The 19,813-nt window shown below is 37.2% G+C and overlaps 1 protein-coding gene and 1 pseudogene across 1 annotated transcript; both read right to left on the minus strand.

The window, feature by feature from the left end:
* Positions 1–879: 879 nt before the first annotated feature.
* LOC140504850 (elongation factor 1-alpha 1 pseudogene) overlaps positions 880–19,813 on the minus strand; it is a 59,139-nt pseudogene continuing 40,205 nt past the window's right edge.
* LOC140508775 (olfactory receptor 52E4-like) lies at positions 8,674–9,667 on the minus strand. The gene has a single exon (XM_072616649.1). The coding sequence runs from the start codon at positions 9,610–9,612 to the stop codon at positions 8,674–8,676; it is 939 nt and encodes a 312-aa protein (XP_072472750.1). The 5' UTR covers positions 9,613–9,667.

Raw genomic sequence — 19,813 nt, forward strand, 5'->3', positions numbered from 1 at the left:
TTCCGATGGCTGGTACTGAGGCAGAAATGAACTTGGTGGAAGGAATATTTTGTAGCAGCTTTAATCCCTAGTCCTTTGGGGTCATAAAGGAGAGTGTGGGGAGTTCTTTTTCTTCTGTCCTAATGTTCTTCTGAAAATGCTAATTGATGTTATGTGGTTGGTTGCACAGTACTGGGGTCATATCAACAATTGAAAAGAGGGAAATACACCATATGAGGGCTCATGAAATCATCCCCAGCCATTCAGGGTTACTTCTAGACTATTGAGGAGAAGTATAGGGATCCAAACTCTGGGTACTCAACCCATTGAGAGTTGGAGTTGGTATAGTGATACAAGAGCTGACACTAAATAAGATATGCAATATTTTGGGTGTTTAGTTTCCCACATTTCTGCCTAGATAGGTAGTATGTATTTCACCTTCTATTCTTTGGAACCGAGAACCCTTTAGTTTTACAAATAAAGACAGTAAGACCCAGAGAAATGATACAAGTTGACCAAGCTCAATGATTCCTTCCTGAGCAAATTTTTGCCATCTCCTCTGCCTCCTATTGTACCCTCTGGACTACTGTACCTATAGAGGTCATACTCTAGGGCATTTAACCTCAGCTCCTACCCTGGAACTCCTGCTTTTGGTAGCCCTGTCCTGATTGGTATTTCACATAATGTGCTATTTAGCCAGCCCCGATTCTCTTTTTCAATCTACCCATACCATTTTCTTGTTATCTATCATGTGTACACATTATTTCCCTGTCCCTCCCCTTGTGTGGCTTTCTAGGTTTGCAAATGTAATCAAATTAATACTATTCTTGCTACTAGAAAAAGGATGTCAATCAATTTCACTGCCTATGGTGGTACTCATCATCCATATGACTTTTTTTTTTTTTGCATTAAACTGCTTTAATGGTCTCAAAATTCTGTGACAGATTTTTTGTCAAGTTGTTTCCATTTAAAAATTACTGATTTTAAAAACTAATAACTTAAAACTGCTATGAAACAAATGGTCCACAAAAACATTCCTTTCCTCCTGAAGCTTTTATGATGCATTGTAAGCATTAACCAGTCTTTTACTATTAAATTTAAATGGCCAATTGAGACAAACAGTTCTGAAACCGTTCTTCCACCACTGATTAAGACTGGGGTGGGAGATGTACAGAATATTCATTTAGCCTTCTGGCCCTTCTGGGCAGATTTTGTGACCTTGCCAGTTCCAGCAGCCTTCTTGTCAACTGCTTTGATGACACCAACTGCAACAGTCTGCCTCATATCACGAACAGCAAAACAACCCAGAGGAGGATAATCAGAGAAACTCTCCACACACATTGGCTTGCCTGGAACCATGTCAACGATGGCAGCATCACCAGATTTCAGGAATTTAGGGCCATCTTCCAGCTTCTTACCAGAATGACGATCAATCTTCTCCTTCAGTTCAGCAAACTTGCAAGCAATGTGAGCAGTGTGACAATCCAGAACAGGTGCGTAGCCAGCCCTGATTTGGCCTGGAGGGTTCAGGATAATAACCTGTGCAGTGAAACCAGCTGCTTCCATAGGAGGGTCATTCTTGCTATCACCAGCCACATTACCACGACGGACATCTTTGACAGAGACGTTCTTGACATTAAAACCAACATTATCCCCTGGCAGAGCCTCACTCAAAGTTTCATGGTGCATTTCGACAGACTTAACTTCAGTTATAACATTGACTGGGGAGAAGGTGACCACCATGCTTGGTTTTAGAACACCAGTTTCCACTCAGCCAACAGGTACAGTACCAATACCGCCAATCTTGTAGACATCTTAGAGGGGTAGACGAAGGGGTTTGTCAGTTGGACGAGTTGGTGGCAGAATTCAATCCAAGGCTTCAAGCAGTGTAGTTCCATTAGCATTGCCATCCTTATGAGTGACTTTCCATCCCTTGAACCAGGACATATTAGAGCTAGGCTCCAGCATGTTGTCACCATTCCAACCTGAAATTGACACAAAAGCTACTGTATCAGGGTTGTAGCCAATTTTCTTAATATAGGTACTGGCTTCCTTGACAATTTCCTCGTATCTTTCTGGCTGTAGTGGGGCTCGGTGGAATACATTTTTTTTTACTCCAACAATCAGTTGTTTTACACCTAGTGCATAGGACAGAAGGGCATGCTCATGGGTCTGCCCATTCTTAGAGATGCCAGCCTCAAATTCACCAACACCAGCAGCAGCAATCAGGACAGCACAGTCCGCCTGAGATGTGCCTGTAATCATGTTCTTGATGAAATCTCTGTGTCCTGGAGCATCAATAATGGTCACATAGTACTTGCTGTTCTCAAATTTCCACAGGGAGATATCAATAGTGATACCATGCTCACGTTCAGCCTTCATTTTATCCAAGACCTAGGCATATTTAAAGAAGCCCTTTCCCATCTCAGCAGCCTCCTTCTTGAACTTCTCAATAGTTCTCTTATCAATTCCACCACATTTGTAGATGAGGTGGCCAGTAGCAGTGGACTTGCCAGAATCTACATGTCCAATGACGACAATGTTAATGTGAGTCTTTTCCTTGCCCATTTTTGTGGAAGTTTAGCAATGGTTTTCACAACACCTGTGTTCTGGTTGCAAACCTGTTGTGAAAAAGAAAAAGGATCCATATGACTTTTTACACATCTTCGCTGGCAACCACTCTTCCATACATATTATTTTGCCATAACAAATGGAAGTCCCTCTAGAACACAGACTGTTTTGCTTTTCTATCTTTCACCCAAGTGCTAACCTAATGTTTGGTAAGTCATAAGCACTTAATTAAAAATTTTCATTCATTCATTTATTTATCCATTCATTCAAAAAGTAGAGGACATGGGATTCAAAACCATCCGGGTCCCAGCTGTGTCTCGGTTCATGTGAATTCAATAATGCAATGTTAAAAAGAATGTTGATAGAAAGGAGTTTGTCCAGGTGAGAGCAATCAAAATTCCAAGAAGACCATGCCATCAATGAAAGAAGTGTAGTATTTATCCAAGAGAACAGGAGAATTGCGAACATATTTTATGATAGGGTATTGAAGATATTTAAAATTCAGCAGGACTTTATCACAACAGATGTTCCTTCCATAGCTGCATTTATTTTTCATCACAGGCAAATGTTATAGATACAGTTAATGAAAATTCAGCAAAACATTTTAAAACTTTTCGTGTCCCCCTTATGAGTTACATGGAAAATTATAGACTAGATAATAAAACATTTCAGCAGATTTGGAAGGGGTTGAATGATTGAATTCAAAGAATAGCCATTAACAAGTAAAATAACTCTGTAGTGGAGGGGCCTAAGCATCAGTGCTTGGTCCAATAAATTTGGTCCTATACTGTTCACATTTTAAATAATGTTCTGCATAAAAATATAGATAGCATACTTTTCATATTTGTAAATGATTAGAAGGATGCCATGGATAATTAATGCATTATGTGGCAGGATCAGGATCTAAAAATATCTTGGCATACTAGAATAATGAACTGAAGGGTTTAAGGTATTATATATTATGGAAAAATATGAGGATCTAACAATGGGTTAAAAATTAGTTTCACAAATATAGCATGGAGGCATATCTAGACAATTGGCAGCTTGGTGGTGCAGTGTAGAGAGTAACAGCCCTAGAGTCAGGAAGAGTCATCTTTCATCAGTACAAATTTGGCCTCAGATATTTACTAGCTTTGTGACCCTGGGGAAGCCACTTAATCTTGTTAGCTTCCACTTTGCTCATTTGTAAAATGAAGCTGCAGAAGGAAATGGCAAACCATTTCAATATCTTTGCCAAGAAAACTGTAAATGTGGTCCTGAGGACTCATACATGGCTGAAAAATCCCTGAAGATCAACAACAAATGTCTACACAGTAGTCATGTGAAAAAGACTTGGGCGTTTTTAATTTGATTCAACAGTATTACATGGCAGCCAAAAGACCTAATTCTATTTTGAACTGCATTAAGCACACAGCATTCAGAGTGAGGAAGTTCCCTTACGCTCTATCCTGATTACATCCCAAACATAGAATTATACTTTCTTTAGAGCACATTATAGGAAAAAAAAAAAAAAAACATTAACAAGCTAAAGCACATGCAGAAGTGATTAAGCAATATGGTGAGAGGTCTGAAGAGCTTGCCATATGAGAACTGATAGCTCAAGGTGAGCTTGGAATCCTGTAAAATACCCAGAATTTTTTCAGACAAACTGCTATCTAACCATGCCTCCCCCATCTTGTACTTATGAAGTACATGTTTTTGAAACCAAGAGTAATACTTTCATATTTATCCCAATGTAATTTAATCTTACCAAATTTAGCTAAGTACTCAACTCTTATCTTTTTAGATACTCTTATTGATTGCATTAGCTCTCTCAGCTTAGTGTCATCTGTTAATTTGACAGATGTCATCTTTGTTTTTATTCAGTTTAGTGTTTAAAATCTAACAAAAGTAGACTTAATCTCCAATACCTACCACAAACAGACACTGGTTAACAACTCACCATTGCTGGTTTGGAGGTAGAATCAACATTGTGCTTAAGGACCTGCCATCAAAAACCATTGTAGGGATGGGAAAAAATGGAAAGAAAAAGGTAGAGTAATTTTTGGATTAACTCCATTGTATTGTCAGAGGAAAGTTTTTGTTCTTCTTGTTGTTTTTCTGATAGTGTCAAGGAACTATTAAAATTAAGGTCACCTCTCTGAAAAACTCAAAACAATCAACCAATGCCTAGGAGAAAGAGAAATGCTTGTACATTGAGACAGTAGAAATCATTTCACAGGACAGCAAATAATGTCAGAAGGGTTTGAGCTAATTCCAACTACAGCAAAGTGGAGATGTAACTTGGAATACTAGCCTATGGGGCAAATTTTACTGAGCATTGTATAAGGGAATGTGCATGATTAAAAAAGTACTAAGTGGGGCAGTGAGGTGACACAGTAGCACTGTGTTGGAATCAAGAGGACCTATCCTCATGACTTCAAATCTGGCCTCAGATACTTAACATCTGTATGACTGGGCAAGTCACTTACTTAGTCCTGTTTGCCTCAGTTTTTCATCTATAAAATGAACTGGAGAAAGAAATGACAAACTGTTCCATTATCTTTTTCCAAAAAATACCTCAAATGAGTTAAGTGGTTTAATATCAAGAGACAGAGAGGCTATAAGCATCAAAGAGGTTGAAATACTTAGAGACAAGAATATTCAAATAGAGACATCATGAGCCAGGTACTGAATTTATTGGAGTTAGAGGAAAGAGTTATCTGGACAACCCTAAGTGACAAGAAGATGACCCTGAAAAAGATGGGATGAATTTTGGAGAAGTGGTTGCTGAATAAGGGAGGTGTTATGGTGCTAAGAGGATCTGAAAGAGGCAGTAGGGAACAAGAAGTATTCAAGACTTCTTCCTGGCCCTTTCAGTCAGAAGATATAAAAGCAGAAAACAGCCTTGTAAAGAAAATCAAGAGATATGTTATCTTCAAGGGAAAATTAAATTTTACTGAGTTCTGCAAGAAGGAAAGAATGTGAGGAGACCTAGAATTAAGGGTAGTTTGTTAACACTAGAAGAAGGTTATAGATGAAAAGGAAAGTCAAAGGAGGATAGGAACTGGAAGGGATACAACTAAGGTTGCTATAAAAGGGGAAACAATGCGGCTGAGATCCGCAAGTCAAGTGACTTAACAGCCCCATTGGACTTAAAGAACTGACATTCTATAATAGAGAAGGCCTGCAGTCTTTGGGCACATGAGTCAAAGAAATTGACTCTGAATTTCTTCTGAATATTTGGTACCTAAAAACAAATAAACAAACAAAACCACTCTGGCTTACTTAAACTAGTTGTAGCTCTGATGTGAAGTCTAAAGTGAACAAGAAAAGAAATGTATACGCTATCAAGATTAAGGGTTGATTACTCAGTTCAACACATCCTTTGAGTACTGAGTGTTTGGAACTCTTAAATGACAAAAAAGTGAATATGAGTACATATTCACAAATATGTATATATAGATATATAGACATACACATAAACACACATATGTATGTGTGTATACGTATATACACATGCACATGTGCATCTATATATGTGTTTTTATGCATTATATGAAACAAACGTAGGGATATATCCTTGGATTGGTAAGTGAAAATACATCTCTTTGCATGTACACACATATATACACGTGTGTATATAATATACACATTTATATATACATGCACTTATGAAGCAAAAGTAGGGAAATATTCCTGCGTAGAAACTGAAATCCAAATAAGTGTGTGTATATTGTCATCTGTTTGGCATTTAATAAGGGTTATGAGTATATATGTATATATAAATACATGTGTGTATTTAAATATGTGTTTTATATGTATGTGTATTACCTTTAAGTGCTAAATGGATGACTTTATGAATACATATATGAACATATATATGTCTATAAATATAGATGCATATATAACCCTTGACTGCCAGACATACACAGATATATTCACATCTGTACATACACAAAGTTAATACATATATACCCATGTATATATGTATGTACATGTAGAGACACAATCTCACAAATATTTTCAGTTTCTAAGGCAAGACATTCTTCCAGTTTTGCTTCATAATCTTCAGCTGCTTAATAGTGTAGGGAACATAAAAGCTCAGGGGTAGGGTCTTATGAAATAAAAGCAGGGAAAATTCGTAAAACATCTTTTGGGTTATGAGAATTGACTCCTTTCTGATGTCATTTATGTATGGATGTCTATGTCAGGAGGCTTGGTTTGGCATCCTTAATTAGGAATGCTTTCCTATATCTTCACATCTGCCCTCTCTCTTCCCTTCAATCACACTCAGATATGGCTAGTGAGGAGAATCTCATAGATATATGGGAAAGGGAGAATTATTTTCCTTTTGAGAGAAGACAAACTGCATGTTTAAAATTTCAATAAAATCTCATGAAGCGATTTTGTGTGTGTGGCTCTCCTAGTACAATAGTGAATTTATTGAGGGTCACATGCCTGTCATTGATTCAAGTAAATCCCTGATGTCTACACACAGTATGCCCACAGGATATATTGATGACTGACTGATAAAGAAGGGAAATCTACTCAATCTATTCCTTTAGTATTTGTTCTCTACTGTAGTAGTAACAATAATAATAATTTTAATACTATTAATAATAACATTATTAGTAATAATTAAGAATTTTTAATCCAGCAACACATTTTTATTAAGGATATACTATGTACCACACACTGTGCTAAGTGTTGGGGAGACAAAGAAGGACAAAAACAAAGACAAACCTTCTCTGACCTCAAGAAGCTTACATATGAACAGAGGAGACATCATAGAAGTAAATAAAAAGGTGAGTACCAAAAAATTACAAAGTGGAATGAAAATGACAATTGAAGGGAAGGCTCAAGTGACCATGGGGATTGAGAAGGCCTTTTGCAAAATATGGCATTTGAACTGAATATTGAAAGATACCAGAGTTGCTGAGATGTGAAGAAAGGGAGACAGAACATTCCAGGCCTATGGTAAAACCAAAGTAAAAAACCAGAAACAAGAGATGGATTGTCACGCATGAACAACAGCAAATAGGATTGCAAGAGTTCCTGGAAGAGATTTGAGTATAAAAAGTATGAGAATTGTAAATCACAAAAAATTGAGGTTGTTTAGACTGTCAAATTCAAAACAGATGATTTTAAATTTATTCCTCAATATAATAGAGAACAATTGTATTTTGAGGTGCTTCTAATCCTGGATCTGGAGTTGGACCCCAGGTCTTGACAGGAGCGAGTGTCTAATACTTAAAATAGTCCTATTAATAAAAATAGAACAAAAACGAAAATAGCAGTCTTCCATTTTGATAAATTCTTCTTGAAATGAATCGGATTTAAAGTAATGTATCTCACAGAGCACAAATAGGAAGAGAATGAAGACCTCTCACATCTAAAACATGACTCCAAGGAAATGACTGTGTTCTAGACAAGAGGGCAAATAGCTTTCACTGTATTAAGAACCAGAACTGAGGTGACTCTGAGACTAAATTCTTAAACTAGGTCCTACTTGACTCTACCGAATCTTTGTGTAAAATATATTTTCTATCCAATCTTGGTGTATTCATGCCAACTGGCCTAAGAGTGTGCTGTTAGCATTGCTGCAGAGGGGAACAGGTGATCATGAGACAGGGTTGTCTTCCTAAAACTTTTCCACCACCAAATCCTTAAAATGGTGATAGCAATAATTAGGGTAAGGTCAAAGAGCCCAAGAACCCAATAGGGATGGGCCTTTTCCCAAGCTAGGTACTGAGTACTTCATCTCTCCCTTAAGAACAGAAACATATATTTGACTCAAACCAGAAATTTAACTGTAGGAGTGAGAGTCAATTGCCCCTGCAACCACTGAGGGAATTAGCAATGCCCTTTATTAATCATCCAAATGAGGGTCTTCTCTTATAACACAGGGGAAATATTAGGCAGAATGGGTATAGACAGGAAGGCTGTGGAAAGACAGGTACTGTAAATGAATCATTTGGCTAAATTAGAGGAACATAGTGAGAGTAGCTCAGCTCACTCTCTTCCAATGATGAGCCTTTTTCCTATCATACTGCTGAGTAAACAGGTTTGATAAGTGAGCTGCTTTCATTCTGAGGGATGATCCCACAATATTTGCCTCATTGGCAAATGAGAATATGTTGGTTATTCTTTCTGAATAAATACCCGTAGCACCCGTTCCTGTATCTGTTTAGTCCTGACTCCATAAATGACAGGATTAAGGGCTGGAGGGATGACCACATAGAGATTGGCCAGGAGGATGTGGATATAGCGAGGGACATTATGGCCAAACCGGTGGGTCATGAAGGAGAAAAATGCAGGTGTATAGAAGGCCAGAATGACACAGACATGGGAGCCACAGGTGCTGAGGGCCTTCAGTCGTGCATCCCTGGAGGGGAGGTGGAAGACAGCTCGGAGTATCTGGACATAGGAAAGGGCAATGAGGATCAAGTCAGAGATGAGGGTGGCAATAGTGAATAAGCCATAGATAATGTTTACCTTGATGCTAGCACAGGCTAGCTGAGCAATGCCCATATGTTCACAGTAGGTGTGGGGCATGATATAATGACCACAGAACGGCAACCTTTTAAGGAGGAAGGAGAAAGGAAAGGCAAGAATAGCTGGCCTCCCAACCACCACTGAAGCCATGATAACCACCACCTTGTTGGTGAGGATAGTGGTATATCTCAGTGGGTAACAGATAGCCACAAAACGGTCAATGGCCATGGCTAACAACACCAGTGACTCCATGCCAGTGTAGGTGTGAATAAAGAACATTTGGGTGAGGCATCCTGCAAAGCTGATTTCCCTGAGGTCGAACCAGAAGATTCCAAGCATCTTGGGGATAGTGGATGTGGATAGTCCTAGGTCAATAAAGGAAAGAAGGGCCAAGAAATAAAACATTGGCTGGTGAAGGCTCTGTTCTGTCTTGATCACAAGCATAATAGTGATGTTGCCCACAACTGCAGTCAGATACACAATACAAAAAGGGAAGGCAATCCAGATGTGGTAAGCTTTTAGCCCTGGGATCCCCAAAAGTAGAAAAAATTCAGGAAGAGGGCTGGTTTCATTGGAAGATGACATCCTGACCAGGAGTTATGATAAATGACTGACGCACCACAATTTTCCACAGTCCTGACATAAAGCAAAGGGAAGGTGTGATCCACTCTGCACCTAAACAACTCCATTTGGAGATTAATGAAATCCCAAGTTATCCCAAATGAATACTTCTGGAGGGAGCCAGAAGACTCAGGGAAGTCTCAAAGACACAGAGAAACTTTTGAGCAATAGTTTAATGGAGAAATTCTTACCCTTTTTTGTATATCATGAATTCCTTGGGAAGTCTGGTGAGATCTTTTCAAAAGATTTTTAATACATAGAAATACACATAAGATTGTCCAAAAGAAACCATTTATATTAAAATAAAACTATCAATCATATATATATATATATATATATATATATATATATATATATATACACACACACACACACACACACACACACACACATATATATTTGTGTGTTTGTATACACACAAACACACACACAGACACACATACACACAGAGTCTTCAGACCACCAGGTAAAGAAATCCTGGTGTAATGGAGTCTCATTATTTGCCAAGTATTGATGGCTTTGATCCACTTGACTCATTTGAAGTGAATTGGGAGACTATAGCAACTACTTATATTGACTACATATATTCATACAAATATATGAATACTTATGTATGAATATATTTATTATACATATGGTAACTGTGATAAATGCCAACTCCTCTCTTTTATATCTTACCCTTCTCTGTGAATGGCCCTTTCTCTTTTTTACATAATAAAAACCTTTTCTCCTATAACGTGAGATAACATTAAGATCATAAAAGCTTGAAAACCTTCCATTTTAATCTCTGCTCAAAAAGAACTCCCACCTACAGTACTCCCAACCAATGATCATAAGGCTTTCACTTACCTACTTTTAGGATTTAGAAGCCCTTTATATGACAAGATGATTTAGTTTCTTTTTGCAAAATTCTAATTGTTAGAAAATCCTGAGTTGAAATTTCCTTTCCATTAGCTCCAGCTTACTGGGTTTTTGTTGGCTAGAACCAAACACAATAATCCTTACATTCTTTCAAGAGATAACTTTTCACACATTTAAAAACAACTTTCATGTACTCCTAAGGCTTCTCTTCTATAATCTAAGAATTTCTACCATCTATCTATCTGTCACAGAAGTGGGCAGTTAATAAATTCTAGTCAGTTGACTGACTGCTAGTGAGCTTTGCACATTTCAAGCACTCTCTTAATCTAGACATCTTCTCTTTTGTTGGTTGCTTCTCCCCACAAACTTCACTTTAAGGGCACATTCAGGTCACAATAATATTCGTTCTTCCCCAGGCTATATTCTCTCTACCATTTCCCCACTCTGTGTCCCTTCAATTCCAGCCCACTCCTTCCAGCTCCCTTTTCTGTATTGCACTCATCAATTAAAATATATGCTCCTTGAGTTCAGAGATTTTCTTTCTTCATTTGTACTCCCAACGCTTAGCACAGAACCTAGCACAGAGCACAACTTTTAATAGATGCTTCTTGACTTAACTTTGCAAGGCAAAAGGCCATGGCATGGACTCCAATCCTGATTACCACCTTTTTATTTCTCCCCTCTCCCTTTGTGCTTTCAAAAAGGTGATGTCCAGAATTGGCCATAATTATTCAAATAATCAAAACAGAGTAAAGGAGCACTATTAACTCCTTCACTCTAGACTATATATAAGTTATTTAATATAGCATTATAGGTGTCTTTGTTTTCTGGGACATGGGAAAGAAAGAGAAGAAATCATATAACAACATAGGGAGGATGAGTAGGGAGGAAAGTACAGAGGGAGATAGGAAAGTGTGTGATCTGGAAGAGTCAATGAGACATCTATTTGGCTCAATTATCCATCCCACCTGTGATTTTGGAGAGGCAATGGTACAGCGGAATGAGGGGTAGAGAGCCTGGGTTTAAATCTTATGTCCAGTGTTTACTCCCTCTGTGACCGTTGTACAAATCCCTTTACCTTCCTGGAACACACTCATCTATATTTAGTAACATTAATAAATATACATTTTAGTAGGGATAAGTATTAAGTTTTTCAACTGATTTAAAAAAAAATCAACTCTCTAAACACAAAAATAGTGAAGCACAGCTAGGCCATAATTTGTCTGGAAAAAAAAAAACTGAAGATTTTATTGGAAAAGATCTGTATTGAATCAAACATAAGCCACAGTGGCCACAAAATCTAAAGTGATTTTAAGATGCATTAGGAGAGTCAGAGTATCCAGTAATAGAAAAGTAATATTAGCTATACTTTTCCTCAATCAGATCATCTCCAGAATAACTTCAGTTCTGAACACAACATATGTTAAAGAATTTGATAAGCTGCTTAGTAACCAAAAGAATTTAGGCAGAATGTTATTAGGGCACATGAGAATTTATGAATTTATGACACATGAGAAAAAAGGTTTTTGTTTATGTTGAAGGGTTGTGTGTGGTTTTTTTTGTTTTGTTTTGTTTTGTTGTTACCTGGAAGAAAAAGGAACAATGTATTGACATTATAAAGAGGCAGTTGCAGGTATGTCAAAATTAACTACTTCCTAATCATTAAAAATATCTAAAATTGGAAGAGGTTGACTCAGATAGGAGTGGATTTCCCTTAATCAGACTTAGTATATATCATTCCTCTGAGGTCACTTCTAATTCTGAGTTTCAGTAATTCTGTGAAATGGAATGGGGAATCTGAACCCCTTTTCATTTGGAATCTTTGAGTAGAGATGGGCAATAAGTATTTACATAGCGCCTACTAAGTGCCAGCCATTGTGCTAAACACATGACAAAAATTATCTCATTTGATCACCACAAGAATTGTGCAAGGTAGACATTATTATTCCCATCTTACAGTTGATGAAACTGAGGCAAACAGTGCCATATTTTCTCTCAGTTCTTCTTCCTGACTCTAGGCCCACTGCTCAATCTGCTATACTACCTAGCTTCTAACAGAGGTTACATTAAGTCATGGAAGGAAAGCTGTAGGAGGTATTCTTTTCTTGGGTAGGAGGCTGGACCCAGTGACTTCTGAAGTCCCTTCTAACTTTAAGATGTTATGATTCTAAGCAAATTTTTTTTAAAAAGTTGTTGAACCCTGGGAATCTGGAGGAAAAACATACTCAGGTGTTTGTTTTATATGTACTTCAATCCTGCTCTAAATTTTATCTTCTGTTTTTAAACAATTGTTAAGAATCATTCAATGACTCTACCCATGCCAACTGGCATTCTCTGCTACTTATAGTTTTAAAGAGTCCTCTGGGCCACTAAGGGGTTAAGTGATTTGTCCATGTATACCCAGTACATATTGGTCATAGATTGGGCAATAACTCAGCTTTTTCCTGATTCTGGAGTCAGTTCTCCATCCAGTATACAAAATTGAATCTCTAGTAATTTTTATTTTCTTTAATTGATCCCCATGCTTCATGGCTTCCAACTCTTTCATACATGCTCATTCTTCTCTGAGCACTTCTGCTTGTTAGTGTTTCTGATAAAATGTAATGATTCAAAATAAACATATTAATACAAATATTGTCTGACTGAGATAGAATGGAATGGTTTTCTTCTTTCTTGAAATTATGACTCTCAATTTAGAATAGATATAACAACCTTGGGGAATAAGTGAGAAAATATAACACTTACTTGGTGTTTTAAGGTCTTTGTAGTAATTTATTCCATTTCTATTTTCAAACACTGCTCCACAGTTGGTATTACAGTTATTACTAGCCTCATTTTATGTATAATTACCCTAAAAGTAATGGGTTATGTGATTTTCCCAGGGCTACACAACTAGTAAGAGTCTGTAGAGGCATTGGAAAACATATCTTTCTAATTTTAAGCTCAAGAGTCTATCCATTATTCCCTATTGCAACTTGATATCTCTGTTATTGTCAATGTATTTTTATCGTTTGAATTTTTTAAGCAGATATTTTTATATTAAAAAAAAAAACTTGGAAGTCTGTTCTTCATTTCAATTCTTCATGTTACATACACAAGCACAGAGGGCAAGTCCAGTAGGCCTACACAAATGCAACCAAGTAATCTTAGTTCACTTTGTAGCAAGTAAAAGAACTGAAGTCGTAGTGATCAGAAGAACATCACTTTCATAATATTGCTCTTGCAAACATAAAACTGTTTACTATAGTTTGGTAAAGTCCACATACCTACACCCAGGAGAACTGGCCAGGCAATTGCATCTTTTATGAAAGAAGAGGTAAACAGTATTACTCACTGTTTTCAGGAACTCCCCACCAAGGAGACAAAGCTATTAAGCATGCAAAGCAAAATTCTGGAGCACATGGAAGAGTATCTGTACATGGTCTTGATATACTCGATCCTCTGTTGCCAAAAGGAGGAAGAGCAAATGAGCAGACACCATATCTAAAGTGGAAGGAGGTCTTCTTATCAGCTCTTCCAAGACAGCTATTCAGATCCAAGATTCATGGATATTTTTAAAAACTAGATAGCTTTCAAAAAATGGCAATGTAGGAGAACATACCTTGAGGTCAAGACATACTTTCTCCACCCTGGAATACATTCCTTCCTCTACTTTGCCTCATATAATGCCTAGCTTCCTTTGGCTTCCCCCGATTTGCTCTTCATCCACTAGTTATTAGCTCTCTCTTTTGGTTGAAATTATTTTATATTATTTTTGTATAAACATTGTGATTTTAATTAGTTGTATAGATGAATGTAAACTTCTTGTGGGTAAGATTATTTTTTTTTGTCTCATATCCTCAGTGCTTGGTAAAATACTTGACATATATTAACCACTCAATTTTTAAATTGCATTGAATTTCTGTCTTCTTGCAAATATATTTCCCTCTCTTCATGATATTCATGATATTCCATGACTTTCATTCTCTGAATAAGTCTGTATTCCTTGTTCTGTGTAAACCTTTGAACACCATTTTTGTTTGAGTTTGCCCCCTGCCATGCTCATCATCTATTGTCTTAATGTTCATGAATTCAGAAAGAACAATTTGGCTTAGTGCAAAGAAGTGGGAGACAAGACTTCTATGGTCTCAGCTTAGATTTGATAAAGACTTGCTGTGTGACCTGTAAAAGGTCACTTCAATGAAGGGGCTGAATATTTTTTTTTTTATCATCACTATTCACTAACTCAGTCCCTCTTATAAAATAGAAGTCCCTTCTTTTCAGCTTGGTAAGTATAATATCAAATGCTCAGTTTGAACTTTTCCTCTATGTCCTCCCATCATTTACCTCTACAAGGTCCCTTCAATGTAGTAACCCACGAAAACAAAAGTATGATGAAGTAAAACAAAAGAACATAGCAGTCATGTATTTATAAAAATGTGTGTCTTGTTCTAGAGATCTCGCCTATTCTATTTCAGAAATAACATAGGAAGAATACTTTGGACATTTGAAGGCCTATGTGGTCTCTTTTAATAACTATTAAGTTCACAGTTTAAAACATCTGAATGAAAAGATATCTTAAATTCTTTAGATCTAAAGTCACATGGGCAGTCACATTTCAGGTGGATTTCATCAGCAGTATCACTATTATTATAATCATTATTTTCATCATCATTACCCTAAATGTCAGCTAGTAGTTGAAAGGTCATTTTTAAGTGATGAAGGCAGCTAATCTAAGATCCTACATTTCTCTATAGTTGTTGAGGGGCGAATAAGGCTAGCAGCTTTGACTTCCCCAGGAGAAACAAAAGTATTTGAATTGCCAAAGAAAGATCCCAGTCATCGAAGAATGGGAGGCAGAAGACAGCAAGAGAAATAAGGGGAAAATAAAGTAAACTACACACGGATAAGGGGGACAAAGGGCTTTTTCAGGAGCCTAGGGCAGGGAATCTCAGCCTCAATTGAAGCAGAAGCAGATTGGAAGTAGAAATAAAAGAGACTTCTTGGGGAATATGGCTAGAAAAAGGTGCTTGAACTTAGAATGAGCAAGGCTCATTTTGCTGAACAGAGGCATGTCTATTCAAAACTCTTTAAATTCTGTCTGCCTCCTAATCTGGGTCAAATTGGTCTTCATTATTACTACCATGTGACTAATTTCCTGTCTGGATAGATTTGATTTACCTTGATAGTGCTCCTAGCTTGTCTTTATGTAATTTCACTACACTCCAAATGGTTAACCTGAAAGTTTGTCACCATAAGAATTCACTCAAGTTCACTTTTGAAGATGCTCCCAACAAACCTGTTTTTTTCAGATACTATAGACATTATCCTCCCTATTTTATGAATGAAGACACTGATACTGAAGAGTTAAATGACTTGCCCAAGTTACACATTTAGTAATTGTGAACAACATAAAAGCAAAAGCAATGAGCCAAATTTCATAGAGCACATATCCCTGACTCTACAGTGTATCATTGTCCTGCGTCTATGGGAGCTGTCCACTATTCCACACTCTTTCTCTTGGGGCAAACTCACTGACTTCAGCTGAGGTCCCAGATCCTCTCTCAAAGATTGGGCACTATAGCCCCGCTCAACATTTGTATGAGTTCATCTTATCCTCTCTTATCTAAAGAAGAAGAGCTTCTTCTAACCTTGCTGACCTCTAGGGATTGGTCCACTTGTGGTGGACTCTGCAGGGAGTGGTTAGACATGAGAATCTCTGCGGTAATGATCTCAGAGCTCTGAGACTTTTAAAATGAAATTTGGGCACAGAGGCACAGGAATTCCCTCCAGTCACCCACAAGGGAGAAAGGTTCCTAGAGTTGTTGAAATTGTTACTCTTTTTACTTCCATGGCCATAACCTCAAGGATCTACATTTTTTCTCATCACCCACCTTAACCCTGTAGCTTCCACATTTTTCTAGTCATCACATGGCAGTGATTCTATAGACACATGTGACAAAAGATGGAAAATATCATTTAAAATAATTTACTCAGGAGAAATGAAAGAAACTGTGAAGGGCAGGTTTTTTTTTCCTCTTGAACTCTTCAATGAAAGGAGTAGGAGTATATTTGCATGGGTTGTGGAGGTCTAGTCCTGCCCAGAACCAGGTACGTATTGCAGGTAGATTCTTATTGCAGGTACTTATTGTAGGTAGATTCTGGCAATCAGGAAAGATCTGGTGTGTTACCCCTTATAACATGAAAGACAGAGGATGCCCCTGATCACATATCTGTCCTATATATCAAGGGCTAAGAATCAGCTTCATTGAGCCACCCCCAGTCTCTTACCTAGTTCTTTCTTTGATTACATGAACTTGTCAGGGATAGAGTCTAGTTTGTCAATAGTGACAGGAATCCATCTGTTAAGAACCTAAAGATATTTCTAGTGTCTCCATTAGATCTCAGTCTATGGCCAAGAATAGGGGACCATTTTTTAATGATCTAGATTAGTATAGGGGAGAGTTATCCTTAAAACCCTGAAGCCTGACTTCAAACCTGGCTATCTGATACACATTGTGTGACGTAACCTCTCAGTGCCCTAAGCAAATCACTAAGGCTGTGCATTGTAGATAAGGTGATATTCTATACACATTGGTAGATTTAGTTTCTTCATCCAGGATTTCCCTGTAATGATGAAATCAAAAGTCTGGTCTCTATCCCTAGCCTACAGATGATTTAGGTACCACAGTTAGAGACCAGTTTTGTTGAGGTGAAGGATTAATCTATGGCTACTGTACTTGGGGTTAGGTTGTGATCAAGATATAGTTTGAAATTAGGTGGAGAAACAATGATGCCAACCAACCTACATATGGATAACTCAGTTCTCATTCACTTTGTGCTCACTCACCTGTGGTAAACAGCTACTGATTATCCTAATGAGTGGAGGGTTATCATTCCTGTATTATCTCTCTATTATCTGACTATTTTACCTAGATAACTATTCACCTCTTCCCATACCAATAACTGATTCATAATAACAAAAATTTACATAGCAATCTAAGGTTTGCTAAGCACTTTACAACTATGAACTCATTTTATTTCTCAAAACACCCCGGGAGGTGTTATTTTTATCCCCATGTTCCAGATGAGGAAACTAAGGCCTATGCTCCCTTCTAGATTTAATGCTTTAGGGTTATTTCTTGAACAAGAGGTCTATAACTCAGACTCAACTCATCTTACAAGACTGTTACACAAGAGTCTTTACCTGATTATTTCACAAGTTGACAAATTCCCATTACAATTGTATGTAGAAAGAAAAGGAGAGAGAATAAAAGGGAAGGATACCATTTCATTATTTAGAGAGTTCAAACTTTCTTATCATAATGAAATTTATGAAAGAAGAAAAGACTTTCCTGCCCTAGTGGTGTCATGAAATATAACCTTTGTTTTTGGTTCAAACCAAACATGATCCAATAAATCCATCCTTATCTATGAATATATTTCATGTTCTAGACAGAATGAACCAACTGATTCTGCCTTTTATGTTCTAATTAATAAGGAATTAGAACCTAAGAACTGTTTCTGAGAAATCAGTCTCAGCACACAGTCCTGGATCTTCCTGGTAATGGCAGCCAGCTGGCAGAGTACAGAGGGGATTGGGCCCAGAGTTGGGAAGTTAAAATACGGATCCAGACACTTATTAGTTATGTGACCTAGAATAAATCACTTAAACTTTGTTTTCTCAATTTTCTCATTTGCAAAATGAAGGTAATATTAGCACATTACTTCCAAGGTCATTCTGAGATATTTTTAAAGCATTTAAGACAGTGTCTAGCACATAATATGCATTTAATAAATGCTTATCAACTTCCTTTCTGACCCATTCATTGTACTGAATGAAAGTAAAACTCTAACATTCAGATTGGCCAAAAGGATTAGGAGGCAGCCAATGGTATTGTTACTGAATCAGTATATCGTTAATGAGAAAAATGCCAACATATGTAGGGTCGCAGATATGGGATTCACAGTTGTGGAGAAATTGGAACCAAGAATCTTGGGAGGGGAAGCAGAATACAGCTTGAAGGATCAGGGCATCAGAGATCAAATTGGGAGGAAAGTAGCATCAATTGTATGAAGAAAATGTGATCAACTTGTCTGTTGCTGTTGCAGTTCATGCTTAATCAAAGAATTTTGTATTTTGAAGGACCTTCACTGGTTCCTAAGTTCATTCCATCTCCTAAAAAGAATTTCTGTTAGAATAGATCCTATAAGTGTTTGGTCATTGAACCGTTGCTTTAAGATCTCCAGTGAGGGAGAACCTACTTCCTTCTGAGCCAAAGCAGTATAATTTTAGGCAGTTTCAACTGTAACATTTCACTATTTCTCTGCTGTCAAAACCATCCCCATAGTCATCCCTCAACTCCAAAAAGACCTCACTTGATCCATTCGCTCTTGCTACCTCTCATCCTTTTTCTCTCCTTCCTTTCATGGCTCCTTCCTTGAAGAGGCTATCCATACTCTTACATTCTTTTTTGTTTTTTTCTCTTGTCTGTCTTCCAATCTTATTATTCACCTGAAGTTGCTTCTCCCAAAATTACCAAGCATATTTTAATTTTCAAATCTAATGATGTTTTCTTAATTCTCCATCTCAAATTTATTGATCTATAGACATTTTATTTTTTTACTGAAAGCAGAATTCTTTATTAAGAAATAGAACAGTAATTGCTTTGTTTTACCTGACAAAGGTTTTTTTGTCCTTAAACATTGGAAATTGATCTTCACACACACACACACACCCCCCGGAAAACGAGTCTCTTTCATCCCTTAACTGGCCCGAAAACTCTTTTTTTTTTTTTTTAAGAGAAAATTGCACGCTTCATTCTGCATTCTGATTCCTTAGTTCTTTCTCTGGATGTGGATGTCATTTTGTATCATGAATCCTTTGGAAATGTTTTAGGTCCTTGCATTGCTGTGAAGGGTTAAGTTTATCAGAAACAGTCCTCATACACTGTGGCTGTTAATATGTACAATATTCTCCTGGCTTTGCTCACTTCACTCAGCATAGTTCAGATAAGTCCTTTCAGATCTCTCTGAAGTCTCATGTTTATTATTTCTTTTTTTTCACTCTCAATAATACATTTATTCACTCCAAATGACTTATCATCCAAATTTGTAAAGAAAATCGAAGCTACAAGAAGACATAGATAGTAACAGAATGGTGATGGGAGCCCTCTATCAGTTTTAGGTAAGTCTAACAGAAAGACAATCATAAGGGAAAATATGGAACTTAAAAAACTGCTAGAGAAATTTAGAAGTTAAAGAGTTTTGGCATTTTCTAAATGGTAATGTAAAACAATATACATACTCCCTAGTATCACAAAAA

Source organism: Notamacropus eugenii, chromosome 5 (genome assembly GCF_028372415.1).
Source record: "Notamacropus eugenii isolate mMacEug1 chromosome 5, mMacEug1.pri_v2, whole genome shotgun sequence".
NCBI classification, from domain to species: Eukaryota; Metazoa; Chordata; class Mammalia; order Diprotodontia; family Macropodidae; genus Notamacropus; species Notamacropus eugenii.